Source organism: Dufourea novaeangliae, unplaced genomic scaffold (genome assembly GCF_001272555.1).
Source record: "Dufourea novaeangliae isolate 0120121106 unplaced genomic scaffold, ASM127255v1 scaffold46, whole genome shotgun sequence".
In the NCBI taxonomy this organism is placed as follows: domain Eukaryota; kingdom Metazoa; phylum Arthropoda; class Insecta; order Hymenoptera; family Halictidae; genus Dufourea; species Dufourea novaeangliae.
This window is the reverse complement of record NW_015373926.1, coordinates 430,210-453,336: the sequence shown is the minus strand read 5'-3', so window position 1 is coordinate 453,336 and position 23,127 is coordinate 430,210. Positions and strand designations below refer to the sequence as shown.

The following is a 23,127-nucleotide window of genomic DNA, read 5'->3' as shown; positions in this document are numbered from 1 at the left end:
AATCTTATTAAGTTTAGTTCTTTTATAGACAAATTAAAATAATCTTATTGTTAAAAATAAGGACCAAATTGCTCCTCTCTCAACAGTCCCCAAGCGGTGAATGAGAAAACTTGATTCTTCCTAATATGTGTATTTAAATTATTTCCTGTCATCTTTTGCTTTCCCATTTGCACAAACACGTTCGATATTACGTTACAATACTTCATCGTAAGGTGTAACGACGATTTAGTCATTCATGCGTCTGGAATTACATATTTTTCACAGAACTTTCAAACGTATTACGATACGACAGTGCCTTACGTTGAATCACGTAACGTATTCGCGATAAAAAAATTAAATGATAAATAAGATGAAAAATGAGAGACCAATGAGAAACATGAACCATTTTCGACTTTGTACAAAAGGGTAAACGAGAGATGGAAGAAAGCATCGTGTACCTATATGTATGGTATGTATGTGTGTGCGTGTGTGTGTGTTGTGTATATACATATATATATATATATAATATATATATATATATATAATATATATATATATATATAATATGTTTTGCTTTTGTTTTCTGTCTCGATAATACAATGTATTGCTAGACGCAAGATGTGACACTATTACAGTTTCTGTCGTGGCTCCTGATGATTCGTTTTAGTTTGTGGCAGTAATCTGCGTGGTTGAAAATCTTGTTGAAAGTGGCGTGGTTTAATGGAATGATGATTTAACGAGTTATGAGATTTGTTGTAGGACAGGAAACCTGAAAAGAAAACAAAAAAAAAATTAAACATTCACTTTTGTATCACTACTGTCGTGTTTAAGTTATTCTGTAACCATATGAAGCATTTACATGGGATTGAAAAATGGCTGTCCATATTAATAATGTGTCAAACACACTAATATGAGCGTTGCTTCATTCGTAATATTAATATAATAGAGAGAAAAAAATAAATAAACGTTTACTACAGAACACTTTTTGCTTCCTAAACACAATTTTGAAATTTATAATAACTTTAAAGCTCTTAAACACTTTAAACTTTTTTGTAAAAAATATGTTAAAATGAGTTTCGCATTAATACCTGCAATTATAGTTTAGTAATAAACATAACTTATCATTAATCACATCTATGATATAAACCTACCATCTTTAATTTTTCATAAATTCACAAAAGGGCTCTCACTGGTGGGTCAACTATTCTCAATATGTTACAAAAAATTACCAGCAGATACCAAATATAAAACTCACCGAACAGTGATATTAATGTAACCTTTTATAAACACGATTACATTTTAAAGAGTGGTACATAATGTTATAGTAATAATATTGTTACCATTAATGTTCCTGAAAATTAATTTAGAATTTTTCTGAAATTGCTATAAAAATGAAATCTTTATTGTTAACTGATTACCAACAGAAAACATGCGCGTTCATTATGGAGGATCATGAACTTAGGGATAGGAATACGCTCGTACATGTTAGTATGGACAACTATTTTTGAAGCCACTCTAAATGATTTTGGAAAAGGAAGAGAAAGGTTGTCGATATTTGAGTTATAGATGTCAGAGGAAAGCTATGATGACTCACCAGCGGTTACAATGCGAATTGCATTGCGGTCGCAATGAATGATTTCCATTAATAGGGTTGGTGCCTTTGGTTCTGACGACCACCTCCCCTCTGCTTTCCGCCGTAGCCTGAGCCTCCTGAAACAATACCCATGACGTACGTTAGTCCAGCAACTTGGTTATTCCCACCCTTCTCCTTCCCACCGTTTTTTTTTTATTAAGAAGACCGTACAAAAAGGTCTATTTGTATAAAAATTAACGCACGCACACTTCTATTAATAACAGAATAAATAATATGAAAATACAGACTAACGTAATGGATATAAGACTACAAAGAATCTACATAGAGGCTACAGGCTAAGGTAGTAAGCTGCAGGCTGCGTTCTGATTCAAATTCTCCTTTTCTCCTTACACATTTCTGGGATCTTCGTATGCTGGAATACTAAGAGGATATATCGAATATATGGTTAACTATTCGAGTTACTTAAATAGTCTATAATAACCTTAAATAAATTTCTATTTTAATCTTAAATTAAATAATTCTTAGATACTGTTAGAACAGTATGTCATTTTGTATATGCTACTATTAACTATAATCGAAACTAGTTCTACAAAATAACCAGAAATGTTTAAGGTTAAGGATGTGAAGATGAAGCAAAAATGATATGAATTTAGCAGTGTAATATGAAATTGAATTTTGATGTCTTTCATTCGTCACATGTACCACAACATTGGACGGATGAAAAATTTTGATCAAATTTAACATGCATTTAAATGTGTTCATAAAAAAAATAAAACGAACAATGTAGTTTTCGTTAATTGGTTGACACAGTTCAAGGTACTAATGACAAACCGAATTTTCGCTAGATTTTGTCATGACGAGTATTAATGAAGTAATATTATTCATTTATTACTCGCAAAAATTATACAACATATATTTAATTCTAGTTCACCATTTATGATTGGTAATACTTCTAAGCATAAGTTATATTCGTGTAAACTGCTTGGATTTAATGGCACTTAATATACTAACGGAGTAATTACTAACAAAAATTTTCTTTAACCAAACGTGTCAAATTTAAAATAATTTTGCTTTCTTTTTAATACAGCTAATGACAGGTTTCCGTCGAAGAATATATTAACTCTTTAATCCTCTTCGATAAAAATGATTTTCAGTATTTTATTGTAACACATTTATCAATATTTCAATATCTAATAAAGTATAAAAACTACTTAAATGTGATATCATAAGGCAATATATCTATGAAAATTAAAGTACTCAGCAACTGTATTATAATCTAACATTGTATCTAAATTACAGAACCATAGAAGGTTAAATAAATCATACTGGTGAAGTGCATATATTGACGCATTTGTATGTATTTATTTCACTAAGAATTTTATTGTATTGTGAAGCTGATAAACCCCTTAAAGGGGGAAATAAATTTTTGTTTCATTCCGGTATTGAAAGTTTGTAACTGTGTTTTCAAACTATAATAATAGTTTCTCACTAAAATTAAATGTTTACATGGTTTTTAAAAGCCATATAAACTGCATACATTTAGGTATCTTAATTTTTATTTTATTTGGTTAAAGAAAACAAACTATTTTTGGTAAATGACTAGAAAAATGAACTGTACAGAGGTACCATTCAAAATGGAGATATCTGCATATAAAGAAAAAACTTTTTTGAGCATATGGCAATGTGAATCAGTAAATCCTGGAAATTTATGTTTACCTTTAGATTATTATGATATAATAATAAAATATAAGTTCCATATGATCACACGTACATGTACACACATACTCAAAGAAAATAATAGGATATGATGAAGGAAAAAGACAAATAAGGTCGAAAATGATTAATGAAATATAATACTGAATGACAATGATTTATGCTAGCAAAGTGGGACGGGGAAGTACAAAAACAATAGAGAAGGAACGCTAATGCGTACCTTTACCGCGTGCACCACCGCGCCCACCACTGTAGCCACCATCGTAACTACCACCGCCATAGCCATAGCCGTCTGCGTTTCATGGAACACACGGTACAAGAGACAATGGGGTCAGTATTAACATGTACCGGCAGAACTGTATTTTTATTTCTATATTAAAATATCTCTACAATAGTAATACCAATTACCGGTATTTGAATGGAAATCTTCATTTAACTTTTAACGTATTGAAAATATAACATACGAAAATGTAATTAAATATAAGAAACTAATATCTTCCAAAGGGTTAATTGTTTGCACATTCAATGTATAAAAAGAAGTGCAGAGGCTGTTGTTCATTACTTTTCAATAGTAATCATCTGAATGCTACTTGAATTACATTCTTTTTTAATTTCATGCATTTAAATTTTTCGTTTTGACGAAGTACTTCAGTGTAATATACAGAATAATTTGCCACAGTCCCAGGGAAAGGAAGTGTGTGCAGGGTCGAACACGCACGTGTATGTGTTTTAAATACTTTTTGGAATATCTACGGGATGCATGTACCATGAAATGATTTTGTGCCGCATATACTTTGTAGTCTGACCTATAGAAAATGACATGTTTGTTTTATTTCACGAATGAAACAAAAATCATGCTACAGACAACGGAAAGCAATTAATAAAAGGAATAAGTGAAACACAATAACTGCGAGTGTTGATAATTATTGTCAAAGAAGTATGTTAATGCTTCATGAATGAGATGGTTACGTGAAATTTAGAATAAAACATGCACATTAGGATTAACAGGACTGGTAAGCAAGGATTTTAAGGTTTAATACCATTCCATACGACATATCGTCCTGTGTAGTTTTACTTTAATGTTTTCTACACATTGTAAGTTCACATATAATGATGTTACAGTGACTGCGTGTATTTGAAGTCAGCGAGTCTGTAGAATTTATAATGAGAAGCAAAAGAAAATATGAAAAAGAATTTACTCTACGGAATCACTAACATCAATCAGTGAACGTATGAAATATTAATACTTGTATGCGTTTTCAAGAAATTCGTGAATATGTGCCCACTGTATCCTATGTAAAAGCACTGAACTACTACCAATATATTTTAATTTCAGTGACGAGTATGTGTTACTCTTCACACATTCACTGTTACATATTATATGATATCTTGCTTTTTGAAATTCATTATTAATGTCATATTCATTCATATGTATGTGTGTATATATATAGATGTTAAACATTCATGAGACATTAAAGAATATAATGTAATCAATTTGCTAGTGTTAGTTCATCACAGCTCAAAAACAGCCAACCCTCTGGAAGTAGGGATTTACTCTTCGAATTATGTTCCTGTCATTATTATTTGTGTTTATTACATAAAAATTATAGAAGAAAACTGAAGTAAACCTAACTTCCACTTCTTAAATCCCTATAAAATGAAAAAATTGTTTATTATTCTACATAAAAATGAAAACATACAATCGGAAGCGAAAGTATTTGTTTAGCCAAAACGTGAATGTCCAAGACTATTTTTTATATTAGTGTACACTAGTTACTGTATAATACTCTGAGGTTTTTGAAAAATAGTATTTACATACAAATATTCAATTACTATTATTTACAAAACTCCATAATTAATTGTTTTTCTGTAAATTTGTTACCACTCAAGTTAATGCATAATATAATAGTATATCATACATATTTGAATAATTGTTAATACAAAAAATATCATTTTTTTTCACACTCTTATAGTACAAATACTTCTCACTACATAACATATACTCAACAGTAAAATAAGAAAACAAAAGATGTACTTATTTAATTGATATAAAAACTTAGCTTTTTGTATGTAATATAGCTATGCTTCTGATTGTATGCAATGCATTCAAAAGCAAAGGAACACAATCCGAATGTATTTTCTATGTATTTGAGCTGCTGGTTCACTTTATTCGTGTAATATGAATGTTTTCACACAGAATATACTGTCAATTTTGAAAATATTTTAAACGTATTTGCAAAGATCAATTCGTTCTTGGATTAAAGTGACTTTAAATAATACTATGCAAAAAAATAAAATCTATCGCTGATCCGCCTGCAAACCAGCGCTCACCCTGCAGCATCTGTTACTAATATCATACATCTTTTATAATTTTGTATGATACATACATACAATGCCAATTTTATGTCATTCCATCAATGTACTACAAAGTAGTACTATAGTGGCAGACGATTATAACTTATATAGTGGAAATTGTTTTTGAGACAAAATTCACTTAGAGTAAACCATTGAGTGGGTAGGTACGTAAAGAGATTTTTGGTCAATATGGTCGCATATGTATATGCTGTAAACACTTCAAATTTGTTTCAAGATTTATTTAATCTAATCGGATAACTCTTGAGCTTCAAGAACCAAAAGATTCCGTTTCTTAATTTTAAATTTATATTTATGAATGCTGTTTAGATTTAGTATAATATTATAAACGACAATTCTTCATAATATAATCATACACAACATTTTCAAACAAATAGTACCTTAACATCTACATGTTTTTCTAGACAATGACGGTAGCAATCATTATTCGTAACTTGTTTAATTTCTTTTGCTGCTTAAATCTTTGAAGTATAAAAATCAAATATCCGATCCGATTAAATAAAATACGTTCCACACCAAACATTCAAAAATACACGTTCTGAGCATACATATGTGACGAAATATGAATTGTTTGACTTTGAACACTGGTAATTTCAGAGAATCCTACGATTCTCGAAATTACAGCGTAAAAAGTGAATGAAAGACACAGGGTAAACAGATCGAATATAAAATCTATAACTTATAATTGTAAAGTTGCGTTATCGTCTGCCGAATACACTGGGACGGTAGCAGCAGACAATCATCTGCCATTGATTATTATGAAAAAGGAAAACCAAACTCTTCGAAATGATCCTACACAGCGATAAGCGGTGTGTAAGTTCTTTAATAATAATCAATCAAATTACCGTATCCACTGTAGTCGTAACCACCATAGCCGCCGTACCCACCGCCGTAATAATCGTAGCCTCCTCCGTAGCCATCATAGCCACCGCCATAACCGCCTTGGCCGTAACCGCCGCCATAACCGCCTCCGTATCCACCTTGACCCCAACCACCTTGACCGCCAAATCCACGTCCTCTACCACCCCTTCCGCCACGGCCGCCACGACCTCCAGCACCACCGCGCATGCCTCCCATACCGTCTGGTTTAGGTGTGGCTTTCTTCACGTCAACCTATGTGAAAATATATATAATTATTACTTTAGGATTATGTCAAAAATACTTTTCTATATATCTTGCGTTTAGAATCTTTCGATCTACCTCTTTTCCATTAATCGTTTGTTTGGGAGTTTTCAGTAATTCATTTACTACTTGTTCAGACTCAAAAGTAATGAAGCAGAACCCTTTTCTTTGGTTCTTTGTCTTGTCAAATGGCATTTCTACTTCGACAATCTAGAAGAATTTCATTTTATTAAATCGTTAGTCTAATGATAGTAATTGGTAATTGTTATGCAAGTACGGTACAAGTATGGTACTTACAGTTCCAAATTGTGAGAAGAAATTTTTGATATCATCATCAGACAGTTCCGTTGAAAGACCGCCAACAAAAATTTTACCATGTCTTGCCTTTGCCTTCTTGGGATCAACCTTCTTATTGTTGATTACATGATCACCAGCTGCCATAATCTGAAAACAAATTATTTGTATGAAACATATTGTAATTCCTATGTTTATGAATTTAGTTGATAGTTTAAAATCAGAATATGGAATGTCTTCAAAAAAAACTCAGTAGCAGAACTGACAATTGAAAATATCATCATATTGAGTTAGCATTTTACCAAAACTTTTGTACTACTAGTACTTATTGTTTTTATCTTCATTGTTTACACAGACACACATTTTTAATGAAACAAACCAAATCCATTGGTGGACATGCAATCTGTTCGTTATGTTACAACGATTTTTATCACATCCAACTAAAAATGAAGAATCATATCCTAGCAGTTAAATTCAAATTTCAATTTTGTCGCGTAAAGAACATTGATATTCGATGTTTTTAATAATTATGACAAAATCGTTACTGAATGTGTTAATATGTAATTAATTTACCTTATCGAGCGATTCCGCTTTCGCAAAGACAATAAAGGCGAACCCTCGCGATCGTCCTGTATTGGGATCTGTTTTCACATTAATACTCTCAATGTCTCCATACGTCCCGAAGTGATCTCGTAATTCCTCTGAAAGTCAAAATGTCACTTAGAAACTAATGACAAAATTGAAGTTTCTATAGTACTCAATTTTTTTTAGAATATAAGACTCAGTTCTTTATATAATTAATCTCACATGACTTAATGTCATCTGAAGGTGTCCTAAGATATAACATCATAGTTTATAAATAAAATTATAGTCTTTTAGAGAAAGAGTAACTTGAAGAAGAAGAAAATACTCACTATCTGTAGTTTCCCAGCTTAAGCCACCAACGAATAATTTCCTGCAAAAAGATAAGATAAAATAATTATTCGATGACGAAATATAATACCTAAAAACTTTTAAAAATATTCGACTTCGTACGAAGTATAAATTCTTGTGTAAAGCTTCACGATTATCCAAAAAAAAAACTATTGTACTTGAATCCTGTTTATGTAATGTAACATTGTTTAAATACTCACTGCCATGCACGAACTCAAAAAAAAAAATAAAACAAAAAAAGTAATAAATGTTTGAAGTACCTATCATTCAAGGAATCCTGGTTACCTCCGGTCGACCTGTAAAGCAATGTAAGGAATTTTAATAAACCAATCTTTAAATTTTTCTCTAGTTATTAAGGACTAAGGTTGAAGCAAAAATTTATGTTTTGTTATAAATCATTTCCACTAATATTTTAAAAAAAAGGAGTTTGACTTGACCCCTGGAAAAATTAGAATCAGAGTTAAAATATTAAAATTTAGTATTAACAATATACAAGAACTGTAATAAAGAACAAGAAGTGTATCATTTGGAAAAGGGGCACTGGATGAATTTGTAAAGACATTTTGGTAAGGAATTTTATTTAATAGGTAATATGTAATTTATTAAGTGCTTCTTAGGAATATATAAATATATACTCGTGTATAAATGTAATCTACAGTTGATTAAGTGACCTACATTAATGTCTACTTCGAAAATTTGAAAGAATGAATATGCTTTGTAAGAATAAAAGTATCATCTTAAATTCAAACTTGCAGTATTAATATGAACACGAGAAAATACCATTCCTAGAATAAATGAACTCACTGATACAAGCTTATTATACAAAAGATACGAGTGTTCGTACTTAATAAGAAACATAGGATTATGAGAAAGAACCATTAGAAGACTGCTTTGCACACACCACATAGACCTTGATTTGAACTTCAAATAAATGTACTTGTCAACAAAAAATTAAAGGAAAAACTTGGAAAAAAGTGTATATATGTGTGTATGCATATAGATATGTATGCATTATACATATACATTATATATATATATATATAATGTATATATGTATAGATATGTAAAAATTAACGCAATGAGAGAGCAAAGTACTTTTGACGATGTTCATGTGAACCCAAACAATAGTTACAACTCCAGTTGACATACAGCTGCTCCTAAAGGAAATAAGATTTAACTTTTCCAAGTTGAACTCTGACTGCTGATTGGCCCAAAGAATTGGCATATGGTAGATAGACTGCAACTCTATTAAAAAGCTAAAAAAATTGTTTCCGCATTACAAGTTAATGATGGTCACTTCTTGAATCTTTTCTAATATCTTACTTAATATGCATACAATATTGGACGTTTATATTTATGTATATATATATATTTATCTCTCTTTCTTTCTTTAGTTGTCAGCAAAATATTATTATGTCTCAAGTCCTGATATACTTTTCAGCCTTTTCGTACACAAATACAATTATTAGCTGCAATATTTTTCGCTTTTCTGGCAGTGTGATGGTAGTTGTCTGTACTTAAGATTGCTCTTTCTGTATATCATCTAGGGCTGGTGATAAATACCGTAGGCACCAGTCACTCGCCGGTAATCAGTTGTTGGTCGGGTCACGGTTAGCCGGTTGCGAGCCGCCCGCCATAATCGCACTGGGTCGTTTGCCACCTGCAGACCAAGCCACATAAACTGGGTTAATGGCATTCCGACCTATCGGAGGTTTTCGCATTGGCCCTAGTGACTCTGTGCTTTGATCACGCCCAAACAGCTTTGACATCGGATCAGAAATTACTCTACGCGTGACCCAGCAGGCAAGTGTGTGTCTGTGCGAGACTTATTGACTCTGACGTTATTGACTCGACTTCCAGTGCTTGTGTTGTGACGAAACATGACGGACTTGAACTTGACGTAGACTTCTCGCAATAATTCAGACTTAGAAGTCAATTGTTAGGCTTCACACGTTTCAGTTCACAGATCCCAGGTAAGCGTACATATTGGTCAATCGTATGCAATTGACTAACAACCAGAATTCTGCTGCAATGAATCAATGAGGAAGACTCAGCTGGCCAAAAATGCATTTCAAAGTAATACGCACTCTATAAAAATATTACAATTATTATTTCCGTGTAATGTACACAAATTTGATCATTCATTTGAATCGCAACTTCTTTTTATCAATTACAAAACTAGAATAGAATTAACTAGGTAGGAGAGCAGAAATAAGGAGTTTACACAAAATTACAAAATTTTTAAACAGATACACGTATACCTCGCAACAACAGCACATATAAAGTTACAACTAATACTTATTTTATATATGTATATAGGTACCTTATCTTAATTGTTCAAGAAAAAACAACATGCAACATTTATTTTCTATTTATTTTGTACATTAAGTACTTATATTGAATAGCAGAATGCCAGCCATCAGTTATTTACTTCTGTTACTTTATGCATAGCAATCACGTCCTTTTACACGCACACCTGTATTTCAATAGAGAGTGAGAAGAGGCACACCTCCAAATTCTTACTGCATTTTAAACATTATATCAACATAAAAAATATGACATATTTAAGATTGGACCTCATTTTTCACAATGTCATTGTGAAAAGAATAATCTATTTTCGTTAAATTTGAAGGTTACATCATCTTTCCCTGTATCATTTTAACTCGCTAAGCCAGACGTGGGGTTGAATTCTAGTCTAAGTATTTTTAAATGATTTGTCAAAATAGTTTATTAAATGCAAATTAACTCATGAATTATTTAACTTTAAACTCTACATCAAATAAAACAGAAAAAAATTCATCTTGGCATAGGTTGTCATATAACAATTTTTTAAACCTCTTTGAAAGTTTGTAACATGCCATTTGTAATTTATAAGCATGTTTTTATTCATTTATATTTATAGTGATTCCAATGAAAAAAGATAAGATATACTTTCCTATGAAGACAATACTTTTCAGAGTTATAATTTTATACGTAGACACAAATAATTTTAAAGATCAGTATAAATATTTTAATAGTTTTATTAGTCAAAAAAATTTCACATTAACTGTATCATAGCCCTATTAATAAAATAAGAAAACAAGACTATTAAATTTACTTTCAACCTTATAGTAATAGCATGTATTTTACAAATACATTAATATCATTCAATGAATATATGTATACATCAATGATAATAAAGAAAAAATTGTGCTTAAGGTAATCCAGTTATTTATAAACAGTTTAAAAATTCTAACATTTATACTGAGAAATAATTGTACTTTTCAAAATGAATAATACTAGTTGAAACATTTTATTTGCAATATAAATTATTATTTTGGATAAGTCTTTAGATTCTATTTTAACGTTTGGTTTATAAATGAAATATATATTGACTTCGAGCCTGTTCAACTGTGTTGTTTTGTGAAGTCTAACTCTTTATGTATAAAAAAAATTAAAAAATTATTCTTAGAACAAGTTATTTTAAAATCAAATTTTAGAATAGGCATTTACTCCACGTGTAGCTTAGTGAGGCCACAGAAACTAATGTGGCTACGATCAAATACTTCTATAGGTTACAATCTAAGAATAGCTTACCCATATATGCAAAAACATACCCCAAACTATGCAAGAGTTTGTGATAATCCGAAGCTGTAGGGACACAAGTTAAAAAAAAAAAAAGTAGAATCCCTTTAGTAAAGAACCCAAAATGCTGTGACCATAGAAAATAAAGAATAAGAGCGAATGTATAATTGCAATATCACAGAATATTTACATAGAAACCGTATATTTCGTACATCAACGGCATGACTAAACTCTTCGGTGCTCAAATCGTCCAGCTCATCTTGTTACGCTGAAAAAGGGAAAGGCCAAGGTGCTGTTGTGTCACCAGCCACCAACAAATCTTAAAATCTATTAAATACTTCTAAGGAAATATCACGGTGTTACTGAAGTAATCAAACATCATTACCCTCCCTGAATTATCTATATATGTATATTAAAAATATTATTTATATATTGGTTTGCCGCATTTATGCGTGAGATAATTCGTGCGTGAAAATAAAATTCTAGAGGACGTGATACAATGTACTTGTAACAAAAGAAGGAAAACGAGCCCAAGCATACAAAAAATCTATTTGTACTTAATCATCCAAATTGTTCATCATTGTACTGTTCCAGTAACAATGCGTGGGCGCGCCCTTTCTCAACTAGCGGCCGGTATTCCTACTTGTTTTAATTATTCGTTTTTATTGCTTTTCTAGTTTGTTCAGCAAAAAACGATTAGTACCTAGGGATTTTCCACACTGCAGCAATTTAAAAACAGTTAACTAAGATAGTAAAAACGCACGCTTCGTGATTGATGGAAACGGATTACAATTTTGGGAACTCGCACATCCGCCATTTTGTCGTCCGCGACAATCGTCTCGCGCGAAGCAGTTCTCGGTAAATGGACGGCTTTATTGGAAAAATTCACGCGCGTTCCAAATATCAAGTGAATCGAAATCGATCCGACTTAGCATCTGAGTAGAAAATCGAGATTAAAGACGAAAAAGGTTACCTGTCCTCCTGTGACTCTTGGCCATTTTCTGCGGCGTCCCCGCCGCCGTTCTCTGCTTCACCGTTCTGCTCGAAGTTTTGATCCGCGATATCTTCGCTGAAGTCCTTGTTCTCCTGATCAGCCATTTTTTGTGGTTACTTTACTATTTCTTAAAAATGAGACACTTAAAAACACAATTGGAAATCGTGTTTTTGGAAATATTTAATTACACTGCACGAGCTAACACACTCTCACGTCCGTACTGATCGGCCGCCGAATGGAGAAGGGAGAGCCAAAGACTTGCGCTCAGTTTGACTCAGATTCCACGCAAAGCATCATGGAATTTCTTTTACCTCCCCCCAATACACTTCTAAGCCAATCACAGTTCACCATTCAGGGCCGTAGCTTTTACTCCTGAAATGAGGGCCTATGTCGTTACATGCTTTAGATTTGAACATTAATTCTTGAATGTTTATTCGAACATAATTTAAGATATTATTTTTCTTTTAGTGAAATTAATTAATAGATAAATTACATTTTAGTTGCAAATAATGACTAACATTTTATTCAAATGAAATTATTTTTTAGTGATATTTTATTCGAAGCAGAAATTCTGTTTATGTATTTGTAGAAAATATAAAGAAGGTGTTATTTCTGAATTAATTTTGAAGTTTAAAAAATTTCAGTATATTAAATATACATATTTTCTAGTTTCTTTATCATTTCTGTCTCAACAAAATTACCAGCAAAGATAATTATTTTTACTTTAACACTATTATATTATTTTAAAAAATATTAATAATTACAAGAAACTCTTAAACACATTTGTAAAGAACTACTGTCATGTAATATACATAATTTATTATTAGAATATTCGTGACTCTTAAGTAAACTAACCCAACAACTAGTAAAGAATATATTTTATTAAAGGATTTTATACTTTTTCACTACTAAGAAATGAATATTGTTACAAGTAAATAATCATTCAGTGTTTTCGAATAAATTCTTAACTTTGGTTTGCATTTTATAGTTGTTACTCCAAATAACATTATCCCATTTCGACCTTGTACAGTCAAAGATCTACATAATGCTTTGAATTTGTTTTACACAATGCTATAAAAGAGAATATGTTCTTCTTCAAAGGGTACTTTTATACACAGATCGTCAATTTCCTTACAATCAATCAAATTTTACTTAAAGAATTCAATTCTTATGTATTGATTTTATCAATTGTCATTTGCTTACTAATTTCCATGCTATTCGCGATAAATGTACACATCTATTGGTATCGAATATATATTGCATTCGTAAATTTATGTCATGCAATTATTTTATTTTACTTTCAAACAATAAAAAAAGGGTCAGTATTTCAAAGCATTGATACGGCCCTACAACACCAATCGATGTCTGCTGGGAATTCCACGATGCTAAGGGGGAACAGCGGATATAATGGCATGCATACGAAAATTTTGGGCGTGGGGAATGGAGCGCAAACGAGGAGCCAATCAGACTAGCGACAAATGTCGAATAGTACACGGCAACCAATAGGAATACGCCAAAGGACAGGATCCATTCAGTAGCTTCGTTTCCCAGAATTCTACGCGCATGAATTTCTAAGAAATCAATAAAACATTATTTGCATTTTCGTTTTCCTTTTCCCATATACAGTTCATCTAATTTATTTTTTTATTTTTCTCATTTATTACATTCTCCCTATTCATTGCTTATATTACAGAAAAAGCATTTGATTTACATGTCCACCTAATAAAAGCGGGAAACGCTTACGTGGATTCAGCATTCTCATCGTTATATAGACGCTAGTAGCTGGCGCTGTCATCGACGTAGATGGCAGCACGTGACGCTTAAGAATTGTTATTAACTCATGTATGCGAATAATAAATTATTATCAGTTGGCATTATAATAAATAGGTTTACTATTATGTCACTTTTTAATTAAAAATTTTCTACGTATAAGTTGTGTATATTTCGAGATTACTAGTAATTATTATAAATTTCTGTTAGACGTCAGTATCTACTAAATTTTTAGTATAAAATTACTAATTAATTATTTCTATCCGGTTTACACATTTTAATCACCTTTTTTTTAATTCTTCTATGGAAATAGTTATCAGCGCAATACTTCATCGTTCTTACAATGGTCATTATTCAATTTATTAATAGTGACTTTTTCACTTATTGTATAAAATTCTTATGTTAGTGTTTTGTTAATGTGTACCGTCAATACCGTTAAGTATGTCGGTGTTGTAGATGAAAATTTTTAGAGTAAAATATTGAAAACATACCGAAATCGTCAAAATGCCCGAACAGAAGGTAAAACTGTTTCCCCCTACATTTTCTAAAATAGGATGGTAAGGGGAAAACCATATGCCCTATCACGACCAACGTAACGTAACGCTTTGTCCGTAGATTTTGAGGCTACAGGATGTCTGGCGTACTTGTAATAAAATACGGGCAGCTATGTTCCGCGTGGGCTTTAACCTATGGGATTATTATAAACCCTTAGATCCCGATTCTAATTGTTTAATTTCAGGTACAATTGAGTCACTTATATTTACATTTTTGTCGTATAGGTATATACATATGAATTGTATACAGTATTGAAATTATACTGCCATTTTAAGTTTGTTAATTGGAAGCGGTAAACCTTGCTTAAACAACTTTTTGGATTTTATGTTTATAGTTATGCATAACTCGTGCGATTAACTAATAAATTTAAATGTGTATAAGGTATTAATTTGTATTTGTATTGTTATATTAAATGTTACTGTGCTATTTATATTTTTTTCATTTTCCTACATGTTTATAATATTAAATTTCACAAAATATTAACATGTATCTACAAGTTAAATATCATTACTTAATGTGAATTTTTTTTTAATATTGATATGTATTTTACAATTAATACTCGTTTTTCGTTATGTTCATATTATTTTAAGTCCTATAAATTAACTTTCACGTTGGATCACAAATGATTTATACTTGTGTACATTTTCAATTTCAATAGAATTATTTTTTGTTTTAGTGCTCATAATTATATAAATTGTATGTAATTTTATGTTTCTGATCAAAATAAATGAATAATAAATATATTTAACTCTTAAATCTAATAATTCCATTTTAGTACTTGATCTTTTGCTTCTGAATTATTATGGTATTATAATATTAGTTTATAACATTACTTGTGGTATTAATTCCAATTTGATAAGTTTTATTAAGTTCATTTTTGTCTTCACTAATGTTATTGCTGGTTCTACACATTATACAAATTTACAATTTATTATTCACATTATGCAAGTTTGCTATAATTTTGTTTCTCAGAAAACTGCACATGTAATCAATATTTCATCGTATTTAATACTATTTCTTTTGGGATTTTCTGTTTATTCAATGGATATTTTATATAATATATTTTTTAATTATATTGTTGACAATATATATACATATATTTTTGGCAATTTTTGACTTCAATATTTTTTGAGTATATTCTATTTTTAATTATACAAATCTTTCAGTCTTCTATGTCTGATAAAAGTAAGTGTGCAAAGAATGTTAAATTCTATTTTACATGTATGTATATTTATTATTATTATTTATTGATACTTCTTTTGTCCTTTCGAACCTCGAGGGGCATGTACGTATATTTTTAATGTTATAATTTTTCATACCATATAGATTGTATTTTTACATACATTGTTTTAATATATTTTGTCATTAAATTTTAAATATAATTTTTAAGTACATTGTAGCCTAGATATGTTAGTGAAGTACTAATTTTAATGTCTAATGTCAAATTATGTAATGGATTATTATTATTAATACACAGAGTCGAAGTTTATTTCCATATTGGCTGGTCCACTGAAAGATAAAATTGGTTTATCGGACCAAGAAATTTGTGATTTGGCTGATTACTTTCGTGTTCAAGATGGTCGAATACTTTACACACAGTTTTGCACAATTATTCATGACAATGGTATGAATACTTTATACGTGAACTGTTAAGTAATCCTGTCAAATGATTTTGCTATGGTATTCTATACTATTCTTCACATAAACATATTTGCATCCACATTTGTGTATGTATCTCATTGTAAATAATATTGTATATTGTTAGATTATAATATATATGTTTACATTCATAAATAACAGAATAGTAATAGAAGAAATACATATAATAATACATAATACAACTTTGATATCATGAAATTTCGTTTTAAAGTATCTTTTAATATTTGAATTAAAAAAATTTTTAAGACGACTTAATGACATTTTGATAAAATGTATTGTTAAATTTTTATTTTAAACAAGAGGCGTATATTAATAGTTAATGAAGAAGAATTCATGAAATTATAAATTGTTAGAAATACATTCTGGAAACGAGATTAAAATTTGTATAAAATTTTGATATTAATAAATGTTTCTACTAACATTTATAAAATACTAGATTATTGCCTTTATTTCTTTATCTTATTAATTTTTTAAAAAGAATTGTGGCACTCTATATTTAATGAGTAATTTAATTTATTAATAATACACTAATAAATACATTTAAAACCCATTTACATCATCCAAATGGAAAAAATTTACTTCTTTTTTAAATAAGATCCGATGATGGTTAGTTAAAAATAATCTTCTAAGTTACGAGAGAGTAGATGGTCAAAAATGTATCGTGGAAAATTTCGGTGGTACTACAGTGTCTAAAATGAAAGGAATTCGTAGTTGACCAGTATACCTGACCCGGTACCGTTAAGTTAAGTGTACTCTTCTTTGAGACAAACTTCGTTTCGTGGTATACAAGCTTGTACTAAATATTCTCTTATGGTCAGGGAAACCTTTCTTTCTGTCCAAATATTAGCAGTAAAGTTAATATAAATGCATGCATATTTGTAATTACTATTTTTATTACAGTACCTGATTTCGATAAAAATGCACCACTAGTAACCGGTTTAGAATGGGAAGATCCAGAACACGTGAATCGATTAAGTGCATCTGAGTACCGAAGATTATGTCTTATCATTACTCAAATCGCTGTTCTCGTAAATAAAAGGCGATTGGTTTTAAGACCATATTTTCAAGACTACGAGTTGGTGCGTGTACATAGGCTGTCCCACTGAATTGGGTCAAGCTATAACTTTAAAACGGTAGAAGGTAGAAAAAACATGTTTTTAGCCAAATTCAAATAGTTTCGTGTTGTGCATCACATGGTGCGTGTGTCTGCCTTAGAGGTTGATGTGTTTCAGAGATTTTGAGCTCATTTAATTTTTTTAAATAGAACTTTTATATTTGGATTCTACCAACTGATGCGTTCTTTTCTTTTCTATAAAAAAGTGTTAAAATAGTTGTGTCCAATTTTGATTAGTTTAAATGATATTTTGACTGCAATTTGAAAACATTGTATATACACATATTAGATCTACGCTGCAACGTTTCTTCTACACGTCCTTAACATTTATGTAATACGAGGTCATATCATTTAACTGTATCATTTCGAAATATCAGTTTAACCGATGCTAACCGATGTGTGAATATTTAAATATTACAGGCAATATTCTTTTTGGCTTAAATATGTTTATTATCGTTCCTTAGCTTATTTTATATATTGCAAAGGAATGTTTATTCGCATAGAGTAAAGTAAATTCAATAAAATGGATTATTATTTGTAGATTGCGAAGAACGCCGGTACAGTAACGTTCACCCATTTTGGACGAGTTTTGAACTTTCTAGGCATTGTCCTCGCATCAAACGAATTTTCTTTACTTATAAAACGATTTATGAAACATGCCTATACCATTAACTACGTAGCCTTCTTGCAAGCGGTTGACGAAGCTCAATCTTATCTGGACCAGCATGGAATGTTGTCCCTTGGCGGAGTAATATTTTACAAACTTATTATTGATACAATTAATATATTGTAAACCTACCATTTAATATTATTCTTCAGCACACAGTTTCTAATTTTTATCCTTTGCATTCGGAAAATGAAATATATTCAACATAAAATTTCATACATTGAGAATTTCCAATATATTACTGTGTATTAAAACAGAATACACAAAACATTATCTACTTTTGTCGAACAAAGTATAACGATATATTTAAGTAACATTTAATGTTGAACGCTTAAAAGTGAACGTTATGAAGGCTCGTGTACACTTTTCATCGTGTATATACTTGCTATTATTTTTATTTAATATGGTTATCATCATATTTTTGATGTTACAGCAATGCCTTCAAAATTTCGAACATTACAATGTCAGAAACTTTAAATACAAAAAAAACTTGGTCAGGTCGGTCAACGACCTGTCGAATCATTATATGTACATATGTACACATTGTACACATACAGCGCTTGAAACTTATTGTATTTATTCATGTATTACGTAATTTCTAATGTGGTATAAAAATTGCATGGAGTGGATTAGTGAGGTTTTATTGATGGATATGAGATCAAACACTACACTATACTGAAATAATTTAAAGTAATATATCTAATAATGAGTGTTATTAAGTCAATGAAACGAGCATTCTTGTAAAGGAAACTAAAACATGATCGAATATTTTTGTATTTGGTCTTATTTTTATCTAAAGAACCTCACTAAATCATTGATAAAAATTTCACAAAAATATAATGAACAATGAGGAGTTTGTCATATTATATTAATAGTCTGCACATGAATACGCTGTTTAGGCTCCCATACACGATGCGATTTGTTGCACAGGGAGTTTGACAGACAGTTAGAACGACAGATTTTTACCCTGTCGTAATGCCGTACCATACGACCGCCTCGTTCTATAAATCCTACTACAGTTCCACAAACATTGCAACTGTCGTTCAGACGGTCGAAGCGACCTGAGTTGTACGATCAATCGTACGACAAATCGTATCGTGTATTGTGTATGGGGCACTATAGACTTTGGACGGAAAATGTGGGGAATCGTCTGCTGAGTTACTCGTTAGTGACACAACTCCTATCTCCTATCACAGTCATGCTTTATCTCACTTCCTTGTGATTAGTATTGTTTTTTGTCATTGTCAAATGCCATACGTCTTATGACATCCAAACTAGTGATACAAGGGGTAGCCCGATCCGGAATAATTACCTGGTTCATTATTGATGACCCTTATAAAAAGGGATCACCAGTGCCTTTGTCTCGTACCCATTGCTTCGGCATTTGTCTTTCGGCAAAGCCTCTCGGCATTGCGGGAAATGCGGGATTCCGGGAATGATTTGAAACAACTTTTTCCTTAGCAAAAATGTTATCCGAGGCTTTGTTAACAGGAGATTAACGAAAAACTCGGACCATTCAGAGCGCGAGTCTGCTGACCGAGTTCCCAATTCTCTTCCCGACTGATGTCGGTAAATATAAAAAGAATTCGTACCGAACCAGCAATGAGGATGCGTGTGCGACAACATAGAAGGGTCATGAAGTCCACTTGAAATTAATTATCAAATTTTAAAAGAAGTCAAGTTTTCGTCAGAAATTTTTATCTTTAAATAGCAAACAAAAATATTAAAAATAAAAAATTTTTCAAAATGGCCCGGTAGTCTACCCGGATAGCATATGACGTCTTGAAGACATCCATTTTACTGAAATGCGGACGTATCCCAAATATTAGAAAAGTCAATCGACTAAACTGTTCGGCAGTAACTGTGCCGACTGGCAAATGCCGACGCAGAGCTGTGCCATGGGGCAAATGCCACCTCAATGGGGACGCGGCTTTAGATCGAATTAGATTTGTGATATTCCATTCGGTAGCTTACCAAGAACAAATAATTTGTAATCATTTTTATCCCTCTATCTCGATCAAAACGGTTGTAACAGAACAAATTTGAATAATCCGCTTTTCCTCTATTTTCCCTATTTAATGACATGCAAAAATTCTATAAAAATATGATTTTTGGTTAGGTGTAAAAAATTAGAAACGCTAAAAAATGCCAAAAAAGCGGATTTGTTATTGAAGTTTTAAAATTTATGTAATTACGGTAACATCATAAGTAGGTACAGTTCCTGATTTTTTGCAGATTTTTGGTAAAGTGCGCCATATTGCAAACAAGTTGGGGTCTTTTCCATGTAAGTTTTTTTTATCACATTCACTATAAATTTGTTTAATTTCTAATTAAATGACAATGAATAGTATTATTATTAAGGATATCATGAAGACAAGGTTTAAGAGGTTTCTGTGTATATTACAGATTAAAATATTCTTAAATAAGTACTGTTCATTGTCATTTAGTTACAAATTAAACAAATATGTAATGAATGTGATAAAAAAACGTAGTATTTTGTACGGGGCTCAAACTCACGATTAAAAACTCCGCAGCGGTATCGCAGTAGGACGCTTAGCCGCTGTACCAACTCTTGGCAGTTAACTAAATATGTACTTGAGTATATATATGTGACCTGGACTACGAAAAAGTGATTAATGTGCGAAAACAACTTTTCGAGAAAAGAGCTGTTGCAGTAAACACCTTCTGCTCGTGCAATCGGTAGGCAATCAGCTCTCTCCTCTCGGTTTTTTCTTCCTCGCTAAGATAAGGCATTTGAAGGTCAACAGTTGATATTTATACTTAATTGTGTTTTGTTGCCAGCACAGTGAATGTTTCCGTAGCCAAATTGAGACTTGCTGAGTTTTTATTTTCTGTGAGGAGCTGCACATTTAATTATTTTCATTATATCGATTACCACCGATTCTGCATCATTTAAAAATAGACAGATTTAAAGTGATTTTTTATGTTACTCACTGCATTTAGTTGAATAATTTTTGTGTAATTACATATCATTAAAAAATGCCTTCAGAAGAGTGATTGAAAGTTGTGTACGAACTATATCATGGTGTAGATAATACCTCAGATAAAATTTCTTCTAATGAGAATAATGCCATTAGTAGTTCGTATTGTGAAGAGGAAGAAAGAGAATATTAATGACCGAGCACTTCTAAAGTAGACATTGAGTTATTATTTGAAGATATAAAAAATCAGAAACGGGTTCTGTACTTTTTTGTAAAACCTTGTTATAATCTACAGCGTAATTCTGGGATATTGTGACAACTGATTGAGAAATCCAGAGATAATTTTTTTAAATTAACAAAAGAGTAACAGGATTTGGTAATTCTAAGCAAAATTGAGACAGGAAAATCATGTACCGTGTTGAAAGATGTATATTCAAAACTTTCAGAAAGGAAGAAATATTGGAAGCGGAAAGGGACATCAGGTTCAAATAGGGCTGCCATCCGTCCGGGTTTCCCCCGATTTGTCCTCTTTTTTTAGGGCGTCCGGGGACGCCCGGGGGGACTTTCGAGAGATTTTAAGTCACAAATAAGTTCCTATTTTGTACAACTATATTTTATCTTTATTTCTTGATTGCGGTTATAGTCTATAATTTACAGAAATTTTTGTCTTGGGATATCGTACCTAATATAAGAAATAGTTGGAAGTGTCCGGGTCTCAAGTGGAAATGTCCGAGGTTTTAATGCTGTCTGTCCTAGATTAATGATTTTACGGATGGTAGTCTGAGGTTCGAAGGGTAATGTAGTTTATATGTTTTATAAGCTGTCCATCTGCCAGCAACTACTATTTATTTATGACTGCGGAAGAAAACGTTTTGCTAAAATTTGCTAAAACACTTCAATTCCAATGGTTTAATTTCAAGTAAACATGGTTTGGCTAAAAACCAACAGCACTGCAACCGGCAGTAGTTCAACTAGTTGAACAGTTTATTAAAGCTATAGCTGATCACCTGATCATGCCACTTCCAGGAAGGCTTCCTAATTTTAAAGATTTTCTTGTTATGTAATTACCATCAGCAGAGAATTTATAGGCTCTACTATTCCTTACTTAATGCTAAGGAACCGGAATTAAGTAACAGGTGTTTTAAATGAATTTGGACAAAATATGTACATCTCTTGTACCTGTAAAATAATCTCCTTCTAATAACCTTCTTAACAGATTAAAATCCCCCTTCCCATCTATCTCTACCTCTCTTTTTTTCCCCTCCCCCTACTTTTTGCCTAGTTTTCCCTTGGTTTTATTATTTAATTTATTATCGTTTCTTTTTTATCTTCATCTATATTCTCGTATACCTTTTTCTATATGGCTCTATCCCTTACCCTATGTATTCCCTTATTGATTTATATATCACCAATCCTCCTTTTGCGTTCCTTATTACTTGTTACTATGTTCATGTTTTATTTGTCCACCCTTGTTCTCAATTTTCTAATCTCGTCCATCTTTACCCCAGTAAAGTATTAAGATATCCTCAGTGACTTCAAAGAGTCTGCACAATACGATATTTGATCTTGATTTTCCCGTTGTCGAGTCCTTTAACCTACTCATGGATTTCTCCCGGCAGGTCGGTGAGCAACACGCCATATCTAACCACCGGTCCCTAGAGGCAGACCCTCCTCATCATTTGATTGTTCAAGCATAATTTTTTAGGAGAGTCCAACTTCTCTAGTGTGACTACATGAAAGTTCGTAAACCACATCATGCTTCACTGGCCCTGTACGCAGAAAGGCGGTTTTAGGTCCACGCTTACCAATCCTTTGTACAAACCCATTTTTTTTTTTTTTTTTTTTTTTTTTTTT

The 23,127-nt window shown here is 31.4% G+C and overlaps 2 protein-coding genes across 8 annotated transcripts in view; one reads left to right on the top strand and one right to left on the bottom strand.

The window, feature by feature from the left end:
- Positions 1 to 504: 504 nt before the first annotated feature.
- LOC107195057 (RNA-binding protein squid) lies at positions 505 to 12,834 on the bottom strand. 7 transcript variants are annotated; one of them, XM_015584820.1, is made up of 10 exons: positions 12,546 to 12,834; positions 8,269 to 8,304; positions 7,990 to 8,030; positions 7,649 to 7,776; positions 7,079 to 7,225; positions 6,860 to 6,991; positions 6,505 to 6,772; positions 3,507 to 3,578; positions 1,574 to 1,689; positions 670 to 748 (listed from the first exon to the last, which is right to left on the bottom strand). In XM_015584820.1, exons 1-9 carry the CDS (start codon positions 12,668 to 12,670, stop codon positions 1,622 to 1,624), a joined length of 1,017 nt encoding a protein of 338 aa, XP_015440306.1. In that variant the 5' UTR covers positions 12,671 to 12,834; the 3' UTR covers positions 670 to 748; positions 1,574 to 1,621. The 7 variants fall into 7 exon arrangements, with proteins under 7 accessions (XP_015440307.1, XP_015440310.1, XP_015440306.1 ...); XM_015584823.1 differs by having other exon boundaries at positions 6,547 to 6,772; XM_015584825.1 differs by lacking the exon at positions 3,507 to 3,578.
- A 2,006-nt stretch (positions 12,835 to 14,840) lies between these two features.
- Positions 14,841 to 23,127, top strand: part of LOC107195049 — a 30,282-nt gene continuing 21,995 nt past the window's right edge. Inside the window, exons 1-5 of the mRNA XM_015584812.1 lie at positions 14,841 to 14,855; positions 14,952 to 15,075; positions 16,369 to 16,515; positions 17,451 to 17,629; positions 18,206 to 18,412. Of these exons, the coding sequence (XP_015440298.1) occupies positions 14,841 to 14,855; positions 14,952 to 15,075; positions 16,369 to 16,515; positions 17,451 to 17,629; positions 18,206 to 18,412 (672 nt within the window). The remainder of the gene's footprint in view (positions 14,856 to 14,951; positions 15,076 to 16,368; positions 16,516 to 17,450; positions 17,630 to 18,205; positions 18,413 to 23,127) is intronic.

Coding starts and splice junctions, on each gene's coding strand:
- LOC107195057 (XM_015584821.1), bottom strand. CDS start 12,670: ATGGCTGATCAGGAGAACAAGGACTTCAGCGAAGATATCGCGGATCAA. Junction 8,031..8,268: donor CAGGATTCCTTGAATGATAG/GTACTTCAAACA, acceptor ATCTTTTTGCAG/GAAATTATTCGTTGGTGGCT. Junction 6,992..7,078: donor TCTTCTCACAATTTGGAACT/GTAAGTACCATA, acceptor AAATTCTTCTAG/ATTGTCGAAGTAGAAATGCC.